Source organism: Python bivittatus, unplaced genomic scaffold, assembly GCF_059951505.1.
Source record: "Python bivittatus isolate LINGU-HERP-01145 unplaced genomic scaffold, Pbiv_v1 ctg000570_np1212, whole genome shotgun sequence".
Classification (NCBI taxonomy): Eukaryota; Metazoa; Chordata; class Lepidosauria; order Squamata; family Pythonidae; genus Python; species Python bivittatus.
The window spans coordinates 24,793,115-24,809,633 of record NW_028277097.1 but is presented as its reverse complement, the minus strand read 5'-3'; the positions used below and the strand labels follow the sequence as shown (position 1 = coordinate 24,809,633).

The following is a 16,519-nucleotide window of genomic DNA, read 5'->3' as shown; positions in this document are numbered from 1 at the left end:
AGAGTCAAAAGGCCCCCGCCCTGCTGGTGCTTCGAAGGACCTTAAAGACCTGTCTCTTCGTCCAGGCTGTCGGCGAGGGTAACAGAAGCCCTCTTCGCACCATGTGGGCTTATTTATTTTTTGTTCTTTCTGGTTCCTGCCATCCTTGCCATCTTTTATTCTTGTCTCTTACTGTATTTTTTTCTTGATTTTAATGTTTTTACTTGTGGGCCACCCTGAGTCATTGGGAGCTGAGTGGCATAAAAATGTGATAGATACATGATAGACAGACAGACAGACAGACAGCCGAAGGAGGAAAACTCCTCACTTACAACACTGGGAGACCGCAGGGGGCATCAGCTGCTTCTGGACGTCTTCTGTAGGAGACGGCTGGGGAGGGGGAGAGAGAGAGTAAGTCCTGCTGCCTGGAACTTCAACCGCCTGCAGCCCACCCACCTCTGGGGGATGCCAGAGCTACGGAAGGGACAGCACCCTGCCAACGCCCCGTCCCACGCTGGGGAGAAACACTGCTCGGCCTCTGGAGCCAGCAGGGAAGCCTCCTCCGGCTGGGCCGAGCAAACGCGCTCCCTCTGGAGCTCCTCAGCAGCCACAGAAGGAATCCCGGCACATCAGAGCACAAGAGCAAAGCCACACTTACGTGGCATCCCACCTTACTGTTAAAAGCTGCTTCCTATCTTTCTATGCTGTGCCCATGTTTAGGCCAGTATTAGCCTTCAGGGACTGGCTGAAGCCAAGGCAACGTTGCCTGATGGGGCCCCGGAAGCAGCACCTCTCCCCTGGAACAGCTTCCCTGCGGCCTCCACAGGGCCCCCCTCGTTCAGAGTCTTTAAAACGTGGCCTCAGTATGGCACACCACCCAGATTTGATAAATAATAATACAGGCAACAACGTGGGGCTCCAGATGGCCTCAGGCCCCTCTCTGAACCCCCACCCAGAAAGTTCTCCAACCTCAGAGAAATTCTTGTGCATTTTTTGGCCTAAAATAGGTTTAAGGAAAAGCCAGTGAAATTCCGAAAACTTCACCGAAGACTACCCGGTTTTGCCTTTCTCGCATCCGCTGAAGCATTATGACAGCCCTGGACACCAAAGGTGGCCCACCCCTGCCACAGGGCTGTCCACTGAGTGGTACAGCTGGGTCTTGGTCACTGCTCCTGCTACAGGCCACCACAGCTATCACCCCAGGTTGGTCCAAGCTGTATTTCCCCACAAAATAGCAGGGGCAAGTTGCAGAAGCCTCAGGGCCACTAGGCCAAGCATCCAGGACCTGTGCTGGAAGTCTTACTGGCCTCAGACCGGGGCTTCTTTCTCACTTTTTCTAAAAAAAGGCTGGGTGTTAAATAGCCAAAAAATACAGTAAAGAAAACAGCACAACAGTACAAACCAGGGGGGAAAAAAACTTGTCACAATGATCTGTCGATGTTATACAAATATCAACAAACCATACAAGATATATTAACCTATTAAATGCAATCTGTCTTAAGACTTAACTGAGTTCCATATATTTTGCTTGGCAATTACATGTGTGCGCCCTCAAGTCAGCGTTGACTCCTGGCAACCACCTGGACAAGTCCCTGCAGTCTTCTTGGCAAGATTTTGGAAGTGGTTTGCCATTGCCCCCTTCCTAGGGCTGAGAGGGAGACTGGCCCAAGGCCCCCCAGCTGGCTTCATGCCTCAGGTGGGACTAGAACTCGCAGCCTCCCAGTTTCTAGCCTGGGGCCTTCACCACTGTACCAACCTGGGTCTCTTGGCAATTATGCCAAAACAATTTTCAATTTACTTACGTTATTGTTTCAGTATAATTATAGGCTACTGAGAATCTTTAAAGAGCATGACCTACATTCTTACAATAAATACATAATAGGTATTCATTTACTTTTAAAACAAGGAGCCGCTTTTGCACAATGTCAGGACAGTGTTGTGCAGATTTTTCAGACCTGAGCTAGCAGATGTCTGGACCCAGCCCCCCCCCGCTCCAAAATCAGTCTACCCCTTACAAAGATGCTGCTATCAAAGAGCGGTACAAGCCTGCCCAGGTGAAAGGGTGCTGCGTGTAAGCAAAGGCTCTGGAGTCCTTGGGGTTCTCTGAGCTTGGTTGTTTTCCTGCAGACGTTTCTCTTCTATCGCTACAAAGGCTGTGTTCTGCCACCTGTGCCCAGATTGTCCCAGTCCCGGAGGAAGCTCAGACAAGAGACACATTCTTCCCAGAGGAAGCCCTCCAAAGCCATGTTCCTCCCACCCAGCTTCCTGGGTTTAGCTAGCTTGGACTGTCACCACGTCAGCATCGACCTGGGTCTCCAGGGTACACTCCAGAAGGAAGTCCACCACCAGCACGATGGCAAGTCCTTCTACAGGAGCATGGTTAACCAGTTCAGAAGCTGGGTCATTTTGCAGCTAGAAAGAGTCCCCAGCAGAAGAGGATATGCAGCGAGAGACCCACCTCATCATCTTCCTCCAAGGAGTTCATCTGCTTTAGCTTCTTGGTCCAATATTTGGCTTCTTCCTCCGGAATGTCTACAGCAGAGCAGAGACGCACAAGCCTTGAATCAAGGGTGGGATGACTATGCCCATGTCCAGTCCTTGCTGGAGATTCCCCACGCTTCCCACCCAGACTGCCAGCCAAGCCTACATCTGATCTGTCTTGGCATCACCACAGCACCTGGGTCAGCCGCAAAAACTCGTTCTTGGAAAAGGAAACCATGGCTGAAGCAAATGCCTGAGTAACTTTAGCGCCCCTTCCTGATGCCTGGGTGCCTGTCCCATCCGACAGAGGGAGGCTGGTCGTGGGGGAGGTCAGCATCCCGGGGGCTTTCGTGGCGGAAAACACTCGCCTACATCTCCACCAAGGCTTTTCTGGCACCAGAGGTGCCCTTTTTTAATTCACCCAGGCCGTTTAAGGTATGTTCACAATTTTCAACATCTTTTAAGGCTTTTAATCATGTGCTTTTAAAAAATATTATTAGTTTCTTCTTTGGTGAATATATTTTGGGGCTTATCAAGTTGTTTTCATTCTTTTTTTGTGATTAAGTGGCTGTCTCTAGTTAGCACAACCACCTTTTTCTTGATGTTGACTCTGGATTATAAGGGGAAATTGGGTTGCATTAGTGTATTTTACATTTTGTTTTAAGCAGAACTCTTCCATGTTGCCTTGGGAACTGTATTTTGAGAAACTAACCGATGTAAATAGATCAGCAATGTAGATATGGGTCTCTCTCTCACGCACACACATAGTTCTGTGGCCGAAGGACAAATGCTATGCAACCCTTTGCAAGTTCCCCCTTTAGCGCAATGGCCAAAGGTGCCCCTCCCGGGGTTTGGGAGGAAGCAGGAGTGGGGAGGCTGAGATGCGAAGGGAAGCAGCAGCTCCAGCTCTGCGAGCCCTCTGCGTCCTCAGGGAGCTTGGCTTTACTTAAGATTTCCCCTTCCGCTTCCCAAACTGGGCTGAGGAACAGAAGGAATGAAGCAGAGCCAGTCCCATGGGCCGGGCAGGATAAGGGCTGTGCCAAGGGGCTACCTCTGGACAGAAATGGCAGTCAATATCACACTCAGCCACAGGGGCCTCTGCAATTATCTTCTTGATGCTTTCATCACAAAGATGACATTGGAATCATAGCAGTGAAATCCCAAATGGGTAACTCCGAAACCAGTGAGTCTGCAGTTTTAGCTGGGGTAAAGGAGAGAAAAAGACATTGCTGGGGAGAAAAGAGCACTCAAAGGCAGACCCACTCCCTGTCCTTTCACGCTAACAGCTTGCCCAAATGTAGAAGCTTCCTAGCAAAAGTCCGGCGGGCTGCAGAATCATAGACTGTAAGAGCTGGAGAGGATCTCGGAGATCATCTAGTCTAACCCCTGCCTGGCACAGGAATCCGCTCCTGCGGCCCCCTGGCCTTTAATGTTCATTAAATATTTCTAAGGAAGGCGTGCCCACCACCTCCCAAGCGGTCTGTCCCGCTGTCGAACAGCTCTGACTACGAGGAAATCTGAACTGACGTCCCATCGCCTTCTTGAAACTTAAGCCCTTCATTTCCTGCCTTTCTTGTGGAGCGACTCTGAGCAATTCTGCCCAAAACAGCCCTTGAGGTAGTCCAACAGCGGCTATGAAGTCTTCTCCGGGCTCAACATACCCGACAGGAATATGTTTTTTTTCCGTTGTATTTAATGATTTATTAACAGCATTTAATGGTGTTTATTGTGATTTGTTTTTATCATTATTTTTATGGCTTATTTTTAGTTTCATACATTGTAAGCCACCTAGATTCACTCCAACAGGGCGAATCCCATTTGGATGAATGTAAATAAGTCTATCAATCAGTCTTATTCCTCACGAGGTTTTCCTTCCAGGCACCCACCGTATCGTATCGTATCGTATCGTATCGTATCGTATCGTATCGTATCGTATCGTATCTTATCTTATCTTATCTTATCTAGGTTGCTCTTCCCTGGACATACTCCAATTTGTCAGTTGTCCTTCTAAAAGTGCCCAGAATTACAGGCAATATTCCACATGTGGTCTAACTAATGCAAGGTCAAGAAGTGGTCTTGATCTCACTATTACACATCTGTTAATGTAATATAGGATTACATATGCTTTTTTTGCAGCTGCATCACACTGGTGGCTCAGATTTAGCTTATGATCCACCAAAACGTAGATCCTTTTTGCACGTGTTGCTGCCCAGAACGTCCTATGCTCACGCCTTTGACTTTTACCACCCAAATGTAGGGTTTTACATAGCTCCCTCATGGAATTCAGGCTTGCTGACTTCTACCCATTGTTCCAGCTTGTCAAGATCCTCCTGAACTCTGTTATGGTCCTTTAAAGTATTTTCTACCTCCTCTGTCCTCATGTTATCTGCACGTGTGTGATAATGCCATTTTCTATTTATTTTTGTTTTTTAAACAAATTTATATGGCCACCCAACTCACACACAGTGACTCTGCTGGCTCACAGAATTAAAACCTATAATACAAAAAAACCAATAACCCCCCCGACCCCCCATGGCGGCAACACACACACTCAGACTAGCCACTTGATTGGCTCTGTGTCAGCCTGGAGCTCCCAGGCCCACTGGCAAAGCCACGTCTTCAGGGCCTTCCGGAAAAGTATCGGGGAGGGAGCCACCATGGAGAAGGCCCTTTTTCTTGGTTCCACTAGATGGACCTCCCTCACTGAAGGGATCCGCAACATACCCTGCCTCCCCACTCTGGTGGGCCGGGTAGAAGTAACTGGGGTGAAGCGGTCCTTCAAATAACCTGGCACCAAAAGCCGTGTAGGGCTTTAAAGGTGACAGCCAGCACCTTGAATTGGACCCAGAAGCAAATCGGCAACCAATGCAGCTGCCGCAAAAGAGGTGACACATGCGCAAATCTAGGCTTGTGCAAAACTGTGCAGGCTGCCGCATTTTGAACCAACTGAAGCTGCCGGATACTCCTCAAGGGCAGCCCCATGTAAAGCGTGTCACAACAGTCCAGACAGGAGGTCACAAGGCCATGAGTGACAGTGAGCAGAGTCTCCCGGTCCAGGAATGGGCATAACTGGCGCACAACATGCAGTTGCACAAAGGCCCTCCAGGCCACCTCATTCAAAAGTATGTTGGATAGCACAGGGCCTGGAACACAGACCTACTTTGCCACTCAAGACGTCCTTCCATGTTAACGCAGAGCTACTGATTCTACTCGCTGGGGGTGACTGTCCAACCAGTCCTGCATCGGTGTAACAGCAGTGTAGCCCAGCCCACACGTAGTGATCTTTCCTATTAGGATTTACTGGAGGTTTTGCTAACATTAAGATGCACTGTGTCCCCCACATTCCTGTCATCAACTAGAGCAGTCACTATCTAAAAAAGGAGGTCAGGTTGGTAATCTGGTGCTGGCTCCTTGTCCGAATTCTCACAAATCCGCTGCTTCATAATCTGCTTGGGAGTTTTGCCCAGTTCTTCTGGGTTGGTAGCTCCTCAGTGATGACAATAAAAACAGTGGTCCCTTTCTAATCCTCTGGCATTCCATGAACATGGAGAGGGGCTCTGAGATGGCCCCCATGAGCTCCTTTGAGACTCTTGGGCAACTGGTCCTGGCTTGGAGACTTAAACTTGTTCATGGTATCCAGGGGCTCCCTAACTATCTCTTTGTTTACTAGTCCCTCCTTGTGGTTCTGCCTAGCTCCATTTGAACACAGTTCCTCTTCGGGGAGAAGATGAAGGAAAGCAGAAGCTCTGCCCTTTGCCCATCCCTCCTTACTACCCAACCATTTTCTCCTTGCAACAGATCCGCCCCTTCCTTTTTCTTCCTCTGACTACTGACCCAGCCAAAAAAGGCCCTTTTCTTGCTTTTAGCTTCTCTAGTGAGCATCCGTTCCAGTTGTGCCTCAGCCTTTCTAACCTTCTTTCTATAAATATTGGCTATTGGCTGGTACAGCTCCTTGGTAATCACACCTATCTTCAATTCCTACACATGCTTCTTTTTTAACCTCAGCTGAAAGCTCCTTTTGTATTCACAATGATTTCCTAAGCCACCCTTCCCACATTTTTTCTCACAGGGATGTATTTCCAGTATCTTATTCTTGAGAAGTTCCCAACTTTCCCACACACCCTTTGTCTGGAGAATTTATTGCCATGGGATCCTACCTAGCACTCATCTAAGGTTGCTGAAAGTGGCTCTCCTAAAATCTAGGCTGCATGCATATTATGGTTCAATTTTTTATTCCATGATATTCTGTGCCTCAAGATAACTTAGTCATATCCTCCCAAAGTTCCCACTGCTTTTATCTTTTCAACCAACCCTATCATTTAGGACTAGACCAAGAAGAGCTGATCTCTTTCCCTTCTTCAACCTTCTGGAAAGTGAGACAGCCAGCAACCTCTCTGAGGATTTTTTTAGATCTTATGTTTTTGGCTGAGTTGGTTTTCCAATATAAGTCTGGGTAAGTGAAGTCTCCCATTATTACTGTCTCTTCTCCCTGGAATTTCTGCAATCTGATCCAGGAGGGCATTTTCTTGATCCTCTCCTTGGCTTGGTGGTTTGTAATGCATCCACGACAATGTCGTGTCTCCTCCCTTTTATTCTTATCCAGATGCTCTTGACCGGATCTACCACTCCAATTCCTGTGCCATCCTCCTGCCCTCTTGTCTCACTTCTTCTTTCCGAATAAGTTGTACCCTTCAATCCGTGTGTTCCACTTGTCAGCATGGTCCCACAATAAGAAATAGCTGAACTGTATTGGCCTTCCCCCATTAACGCTTCTAGTTCATCCTGTTCGTTCCTTGTTCTTGGAGTGTTTCTACAGAGACCCTGGAAGGTTATGTAACTTGACCTACTTCTCTGTGTGTGGATCCTTTCCATCCAGCTTATCACTCCAGTCCCAGGATTACAAATGATGGATTTTCTCTCAGTTAAAGAAAAATTGATGGTTTTATGGAAGACCCAGCAGAAATCTGCTTAGCTTAAACTGGCCACAGAGCTTCCACATTTACTATATCCTTTCCCTGAGCATCTCCCAGGACTTGGGGCTATCTATGCTTTGTAACTCCCATTAAGGTTTACATATTTATTAATCAGATGTTGCTTGCTCCCCCACAACAACCTTACAACAGACTTGCCCAAAGTCACTCAGGGAGCTGGACAAGGCTGAACTAGAAATAAGCAATATACAGTGCAGAATTTCCTTAATACAGGCATTAATGGCTTTGCAGCTAATCCTGAAAGGCCCTCCCAAACACCAGACTTTGACCAGCATCCAGAAGACAGTGACAGCACAGGCCATCCTTGCCTTGGTTATAAAGAAGAATTTGGGGGCCCAGCTAAAAACCCCTCACCCAAATTCATCTTTCCAGGGAAAACAAAGCACTGTCTCAGTAGATGGTGTCAAACTGGGCCACTGCCCCATGACAAAAACACTTTCCCAGGGAGCTAAAGCTGTCAGCTCAGCCACAAAACATTCAGGAGGCCAAGGAATGCTCATAAGATGGGAGAAGATACTTGAGAGAAGCAGGGCCCTGGGAAAGCAGAAGGAAATAACTCCCTAGAAAGAAAGTCTGTTAACAAAGTACTGCCTTTTTGTTCTTTCAAAGCCCCACTTCTTTGTAGTTCTGCCCAACTGCTTCATACAGGTAATCCTCTGGTTACAACAGCAGTTGGGACTGGGACTGCCATCGCTACGCAATGCGGTTGTAAAGTGAGATGTCACATGACTGCATCACTTAGCGATGGCAATCCCGGGCAGTCCCAGTTGCCACTGTTACCCCAAGCTGCATGGGGTGTTAAGCAGGAAGAGGCTGGAGTCCCAGACAAGGAGCGCAGGGGGGCCATAGGGGGGCCACGGGGGGGGGAGAAGCCAGGGAGGGCCTGGGAGGGCCAGCAGAGGCTGCACGTGGGTAGATGGGGGTGTTATGGGCAGGAGAAAAAGTGGGAGCGATTTATTGGAGTGACTTGCGACCTTCCCTGCTGGCTTCCCCACTGACTTTGATTGTGAGAAGCTGGCAAAGAAGGTCACAAATGGTGATCACGTGACCACAGGGGTGCTGTGATGGCTGGAACCTTGAGGACTAGTTGTACGTCCATTTCTTCAGTGCTGTTGTAATTCTGAATGGTTATTGAATGAATGGATGTAAGCTGAGGACTGCTTGTAGTTACAGCCTAAGGGGCTCACTGACCTCTCTTGCCACAGGGTACGAAGCACCAGCTGCTCCATCCAATCCCACGTGTACTCCGACTGGCGTGAGTCTCTAACGAAGGACAGTAACTCCACTCCTCTTTGCCTCCAGTGCTATCATTAACCAATCTGGGTGCAACTTAAGGTGCCCCGATCCCCTGGTTGAATGTACCGCTAAAAAATTCTACTACAAGTTAGCAGGCTGTTCCATAGGAGTGGGGGCTCCACTCTCAGGGCTCATCCTGCCACCACCCCTCACAGAGAAGGATAAGCCCAAATCCTTGGAATTAGCAGCTTTCTTTCACTGTCTGGAATTAGTTAACCTGGAATTGTTGTACACTGCCCAGAGTCCCGTTGGGTGAGATGGGAGGCCATACCAATGTGATTAATAACTAAATAAAATAAATAAATACAATTTAGAATTAGTTAACCTTCTGTGTAATTCAGACAGGCTCGAAGAGGCAATTGCCCCTCACTGTTCAGAAGACAAACATGGGAATCGTGTTCTGATAGATCATCCTGGGTGAAACTAATGTTTCACCTGTTGCAAGAGAAAGCACCAAAAGGGCTTGTTAAACGCGTGTTAAACTGAGACTGTAAGTTTTAATAGCCTTTGATTGTCTGGTGGCTTGGAGAACAAAGGCAGGGCCTCTTGCTGCTATTTATTTCAACAAAAAAATGCAACGCCCCTTTTGAAGACCACCCCTTCCCTCCTTCTGAAAGCAAAAGCAAAAAAGAAGTGGTGGGGTTGTGAGAGACTGCACGTGGCACCTTACAGCCCTTTCGCTGGAATTCAGCCCTGGAAAGGAACCTGCTACTAAAGACACACCCAGCTGTGGCTTAGGACCACGGGAACAAGGAGAAAAGTTCAGCCGCACTCACCAAAAGGTAACTCAAATCTTGCGTCCAACAATATCTTATGCGGTGTTGGATTTTTGGTGCCGCAGACCTCCTGACCGTTCATCAAAACCTCTGCCTCCAGAGTGGACCACTCCCCTGGACCTTCCTGAAATGGAGGAACAGGTACGGCATGATAGTTGCTCAGAGGCTCTGACTATGAACACTGGGCTGGCCCCAAAGGCCTGGCAGGACACTGAACTTGCAGGAGAACAGAGGAAATCAGGGAAGCTCCCTTGGCCTGGTCTACCACTCAGTATGCTGGGCAAGCTGCTGAATGGGCGTCCTCTGCCCATTTCAAACCTGGAACTAAGCCCCTTCCCCAGACCGTGGACACCTCCTTGATCCAAGCTGCCTTCGAGGTTCACGGGAATTCCCAAAGGCTGTTTTTAATCTTTTGGAAAAACCACCTGACCAGTCCACATTAGAAGCCCTTTGGGGAGAGGGGGCACTTCCCAGAACATCGCCTGCTGTACTTCCCTGGGCTGCATCTCTTTTCTCAAAAGGCAAATGCCCAAGAAAAGAGTGTGCCAGAGAAACTGGAATCCTGACTTGCATACATGGCACAACTCCAAACCTGGAGCAGTTGGGGAAAGACCAGATTTAGCAGAATTGAGGGGCAAGGATGTTTCAGTGAAATAGTTCAGTGCCTAGACTTTGACCAAGAAATGCTTGGAATGAAAGCTGCAGAGGCAAAGCAGTGTTAAGCAGACAAGCACACTGACCCTGTGCTAGAAAATAAGCACTCTCTGTTTATTTAAGTTACAATTCGTTAGGCATCAGAAGTCAGACCATGGGTACAGTCAAGGGAATACCTAAATCTCAGAGGGTAAGCATCGAGAAATACACAGTTCAAGAACTAAAATCCCAGGGAAGAAAACTATCAGAAGCTGTTCTTGAACTGTGTGGCCACAAACCTCAGCCCAATACTTGATATATTTACACTAAATCCAAGTTTGGAAATGGCTCCCCAACGCCTGGTTCTGCAGGTTGTGGCTTAGTCCATACTCAAAACAGGCTCAGTTCTAGATATTTAAGCGCAGCTCAGGAACTACAATTCAAGTGCAGACTGCACTTCTATGTTAAAGTTCCATTTTCGGTTCAGTTTTTAAAAAATCTAGACAGTACTCAGCAATTCTTCAGACCAGGAGAGCATAGTATCAAACAGACCACAAGTTCTCTCTGTGGAAGATGACAATATTCCCCCCCAAATACCACAGTATATGTATCTTTATCTGTATCTTAGGGGGTCAGTGAATAGCTGCCTTATTTTTGATCATCAAAGTGAATTTAGATACAGGTAGTCCTCAACTTACAATGGCAATTGGGACCAGAATTTGATGCAGTCATAAAGTGCAACTCCATCGCTTAGCAACGGCAATCCCTGAAGTCACGGTTGCCGTCGTTAACCGAATCCTACAGTCATTAGGCGAGGCAACCAAGTCAGTGAGGAAGCTGGCAGGAAGTTACAAGTCCCAGACAGCTTGCAAGCAGGTAAATGGTTGCTGCTGGGTCGGGGAGGGTGTGCGGGGTGCGCGAAGATGTGAGGGAGGTGTAGCGAGGCTCAAGAAGAGCATGCAGGGATGCGAGGGAGGCGCGGTGAGGGTGCGTAAAAGGCACAGCGAAGCTCAGGAAGTGTGTACAGGGGTGAGGGGGAGAGAGAGGTGTGCTGAAGCTTGGGGAGGGTGCACAAGGGTGCATGAGGGTGCAAGGGAGGCACAGCAAGCGTTGGGGAGGGTGTGTGAGGGTGCATGGGGATGCGCAAGGATGTGAGAGAGGCATGGCAAGAGTCGGGGAGGGTGCATAGGGATGCAAGGGAGGCACAGCAAGGGTTGGGGATGGTGCAGAAGGGTGCATGGGAGCGCGCAAGGAGAGAGGCATGGCAAGGGTCAGGGAGGGTGCATGGTGTGAGGGAGGCACAGGGAGGGTGTACAAGTGTATGTGGCGGTATATGAGGGAGGCATGGTGAGGGTTGGGGAGGGTACATGGCGCAGCAAGGCTTGGGAAACGTGTGTGGGGGTGCGAGGGGGTGCGAATGGTTGCTGAATGAATGGTCATAAATCGAGGACTACCTGTACAAGAGAATAATAAACAAGTAGGTCCAACAAAGTTATACTGGACTCCAGAAGAGGAGATTGGTCAAAAGGAAGTTCAAAGGAATTAGGCCAACTTCTCTGAGACTTGGAGAGCTACTGACCTCATCTGACTGACGGATAGTCTTCAGCGCAATCCAGGCTGTTCCAACCATCGTGTCCCAGATCAGCCCTTTGTTCCATACTTCCACAATCAAGCCTAGGTCCAGGCGGCTGATCTCACTGGAAAGGTGGTTCGAAAGAACAGATATATTAGCATCTAAAGGAAGAAAATGAACTCCTCACATTGGACTCTTACTGCAAATGGCTACCCCAAATGGCCCATTTTGATTGCAGTGCCCTCCTTGAACACAGACTTCAACTCGGCCAACGGATCTTGCCTCTTCAGGAAACCCTGGGGGCCAGGAGAAAGAGCACAGCCCTCCTTACCATGGCTAGCCTTACCGCAGCCAACTGCACTGATGCTCCTTGGCCACTAGAGGTCCATTTAGACCACAAAAAATCAAGGTTTATTAGGCAGGGAGGAGGAGGAGGAGGAGGAGGAGGAGCAGCAGCAGCAGCAGCAGCAGCAGCAGCAGCAGCAGCAGCAGCAGCAGCAGCAGCAGCAGCAGCAGCCTCTGCCGCCGCCGCAGATCAGGTGCTCTCCTGTACTTTAGCCAGCACCATGGACAACTATCTTCCCTTTGAAGTCCAGATGGATTTTTAAAAAATGCAAATAGCACTCGGCTTTGCAATTTCTCCTTTCTTACCATATTTGTACCCGAACATTCACATCAATTTAAGGGCATTTGTTTCAGAAACCTCCTCATCCCCCAGTTAATTTATGAATTCTTCCCATTCGCCCCAATACACTGGTCTTATAGAATTCTAGTTGCAACTAACAAGTTAATATTATAAAATGCAATGAATTCAGATTCAGCCACCAGATTTGGTCAGCCTGTTGCTGAGAGAAGTTCAAGGGCAGTTTGGCTGCACTTCCAAACGTGTACAGATGCTGATCTCTTGGCGCAGGATCAGCAGGAATCTCCCAGGGGAAAGACTCTACTCTGTGGGGGCTTTGCCCAGGCCCAGCCGGTGCCTTGGGGGCTGGGCGAGCTCCCAGTGCGTCACTTACAAGAGAAAGTCTTGCTCCCAACATGGCTGGCCCCCTCGGACGGCAACTGTGGTGCTCTTGACATTTTGGACCTTCAGGGTTACATAGGTGTTGAATTTCTCTAGACAGAGGCAGATTTTTTTCATGAGACAAACATCTGTAACATGACAGAAAACTGACCCCAGAGAATTTTACAAACTGCCCTTCAGAAGAACGAAGCTGAATAACATTTCAGCAAGCTCTTCCACTGCAATGAGTATTTACTTCAATTATCAACAAGACTTTTTAAGCATTATGGAAGGCTAAGAAAAGACTGACAAGAGGCAACCACTGGATCCAATGGAACTAGCCAATTTTCACCCAACCTTCCCTTTTGGTGGTGGGTCTGCAGTTCCAGAGGGCCTGGAGGAAACAGACCATCTGGATGCTTTTCAGTCTGCTCTTAGGCCTGGTTACAGTACTGAGACAAAATTGGGCATACTTGAGGATGACCTCTCTCGGGTCTGGGAAGGGGAGAGTGCATCCACCCTGGCTCTCCTTGATCTCTCAGCAGCTTATGATACTATCAACTAGGGTATCCTTCTGGGCTGGCTTAGGGGCTTGAGAGTAGAAGGCAGGGTTACAGCAGTTCTCCTTCTCCAGGGCTGGTTCCAGTTGGTGGTGGGAAGAGAGGGCCAGCCCTAGACCTCTGTTTTGCAGGGTCTTATTCAACTTCTATAGGTAGTCCTCGCTTAACTACCACAATTGGGACCAGCAACTTCATCACTAAGCAACACAGTCATTAAGCGAGACATCACATAACCGCGACAGACTTACAACCTCATTTCTGCCATGATCGTTAAGCGAATCACCCACAGTTGCTAAGTGAGACATCACGTGACCGCAACTTGTGATTTTATTGCCGGCTTCTCCATTGGCTCTGCTTGTTGGAAGCTGGGTATGGAGTGTGCAAATGGTGATCATGTGATTGTGGGATGCTGCGATGGTCACAAAAGCTTGCCCATTGTGAAACGCCAAATCTCAATCATGTAGAGCCCTGAGGACCTTTGCAAAGTAGGGGCCTCAAGTCTGATCTCTCCTCACCTACCAACACCAATTGGAATCAGGCCTGGAGAAAGGAGAACCCCAGAACACCATGCCTCCCACTCCCAATCCCCTGAGCTGGTCCAGAAGAATACTCTGATTAATAGTATCAAGTCACCAAGAGATCAAGGAAGGTGAGGATGGATACATTATGCCCCAGGAATGCCAAAGGTCACTGATAAGCATGATCAATGCCATCTCATGCTATCATGGGTTTGAATCCTGACTGAAGGGATACAAATAATCCACTTCCTTCAGGGCTCTCTGGAGCTGCAGGCCACCACTTGCTCAACAACTTTCCCCCAAAAGACAAGTTGGAGACTAGATGAAAGTTATCCTACAGGTGGTCCTCGGGTTACGGCTACTCGTTCAGTGACTGTTTAAACTTGTCACGGTGCTGAATGAGGGGGACTTAAGAAGTTCCGGCTGTTGCAGCATCCCCGTGGTCATGTGACTGCAATTCAGACACTTAGTGCCCGGCTCACAATTACAATGTTGCAGCGAGCCACAGTCACGTGACTGAGATTTCCCTGCTGGCTTCCCACAAGCAAAGTCAACGGAGAAGCTGGCAAAGTTGCAAGTCGCGGACATGTGAGATTCTCGCTTAATGACTCATGTGGTCCTTGCTTAACAATGGCAACCGAGACTGCTGTAACTGCCGTTGCTAAGTGATGTGGTCACGTGACATCATGCTTTACGACCGCATCGCTTGGCGATGGCAGTTCTACTCCCAATTGCTGCCATAACCTGAGGACTGCCTGTTTTATGTTGGATCCAGAGAGGGCCTCTTGAGGAGAGGGCGATTATTGCTACCTTCAAAACAGGCAGCGCCACTCCCTCCTGCAAAGAGGCATTAGCCACCACATGGACTCAGCATGCCACCACCCAGGCCCTGAACAACCAGGGGAGACAAGGATCTAAAACCAAGGTGGCAAACTCACAGCTCCAAGGACCCTGTCCATTTCATCAGGACTAACAGGTTCAAGCTCTTCCCAGATAACCAGGTAAGACCACATCCCAGACACCTCCACAGGATCTGTATAACTGGAGTCCAGTTCTGAGTGAATCTGAGCAATGTTACCCAACAGATGCCAAGAATAATCCTCAGAATGGCCCTGTAAATGTTCCCCTGGGCCATCCTTACCCAAAAGGGAATGGGCTGCTGGCCAGCATTCTGTGGACGCAAAGGGCAGGAAAACGACTGTTTTGTTGTCGTTATCGCTGCAAGGTAATCCTTAAAAAAGGGTCTTCCCACATTCAGTCAGGTTCACTCTTCATTTTCCTCCAGCAGTGCTCTTATGCCATTTCATTAGCCAGAGTTCCTCTAGAAACAAGGGGGTCTCTGGGATCCCCATGTGATTCACTCCAAGCAGTGACTAAGGCCTCAGTCAAACTGCAACCAGGGCCACAGGAACAACCCTAAACTCTCGATGGAACTCCACAGGGTCCAGCAGGTGCCTGAGGCAGACCAATCAAATAGGTCCTACCCCCTACTGGCAGGGTGGAGGCCTCAAAGAACTGTAAGGCCCATGACTGGGGACTGATGTTAACATCCCCCAACTGCAGATCACGTCACTGTCTGGGATAACAACCAGATCTAATGTGTGACCCCACTGTGAGTTGGGCCAGAAGTCACTTGGATCAGATCCATGGTTGCCACAGTGGCCATTAGCTCCCAAGCTACCTCCAAATGCACACCCAAGGAAGAAAGATTGAAGTCCACAAGCACGAAGAACTCCACTGCCAACCCGGCTATAGCCTCAAGCAGCTCAGGTTGGGGGGCTGCCATGCTCAAGGAGGCTGGTATATTTGCAACAGTCCCCTCTGATCCCTATAGCCCAACTTCATAAATAGGATCTCAGCTCTCTGTGGAACAGCACCCCGAGAAGCCATCAGAGTCTCATGAATAACAGTGGTTACACCCCAGCTCTGGCTATGGGTTCATGGCTGATGAAACCCAGAAAACCCAGCCAGGCATATCTCTAGGATGGGAACCTTCCCCTCAATGCCCAGCCAGGTGTTGAAAATGCAAGCAAGGTCAGCCCTCTCTTCCATGAGCTGGAGTTCTTCTGAACCTCCCCTTTGGCTGAGAGATTGGCACAAATGTCCATCTTCTTTCATCGCTGAGAGGCCAGCAGAGTTGCTGAAGGCAGGCACTGAAAGAATGCCACTGCTTGGAATTTCCATCGCTCAGAACCCCATTAAAGTAGCTTTAAGAACTCCCAAGAATTTGGTCTTTGGGGAGCTTTCCAGAGGCAGAGGTTAAATTCTGCACTCTATTTACTAGACTTGTTTGCTGCGAAATCTTCCAGACTCACAAGGCTTACAAGCATAAAAACATATAACGAAAAACCACATGGAGCAATTAACCCACAACAGAAAACAACACGGGGGGAACCACAAATCAATCCCCAAATGCCTTCTGGGAGCTCCATCTTAACCAGCTTCCTGAAGGCAGCCATCGAAGAGGCCAGTCTCCCTCCCAGAGGGAGGCTGTTCCAGAGGAGGGGGGCCCTAGAGGAGAAGCAAGCACCCCAGGCACGCCGCCTTGGAATCTCATCTCCACCTGTTTGGTGAAATGTGCCCAAACCAGAAGACATGCCATCAAAACAGGGGAGAAGGTAAAACCCACTTAAGCTACCACCCCAAAGTCAGGAAGCCGACGCGGATGTACCTGGTGGTCCCTGGAGCTTTGCTTTCTTAACTGTAAAA

At 48.8% G+C, this 16,519-nt stretch overlaps 1 protein-coding gene across 5 annotated transcripts in view; it reads right to left on the bottom strand.

The window, feature by feature from the left end:
* LOC103065994 (protein unc-13 homolog B) overlaps window positions 1-16,519 on the bottom strand; it is a 169,828-nt gene that overhangs the window by 138,086 nt on the left and 15,223 nt on the right. For all 5 annotated transcript variants that reach the window (XM_088152678.1, XM_088152682.1, XM_088152679.1 and 2 more), the window contains exons 2-7: window positions 16,482-16,511; window positions 12,746-12,845; window positions 11,736-11,853; window positions 9,524-9,647; window positions 2,438-2,511; window positions 312-369 (exon numbers count right to left, since the gene is read on the bottom strand). In XM_088152678.1, the coding sequence (XP_088008804.1) occupies window positions 312-369; window positions 2,438-2,511; window positions 9,524-9,647; window positions 11,736-11,853; window positions 12,746-12,845; window positions 16,482-16,511 (504 nt within the window). The remainder of the gene's footprint in view (window positions 1-311; window positions 370-2,437; window positions 2,512-9,523; window positions 9,648-11,735; window positions 11,854-12,745; window positions 12,846-16,481; window positions 16,512-16,519) is intronic.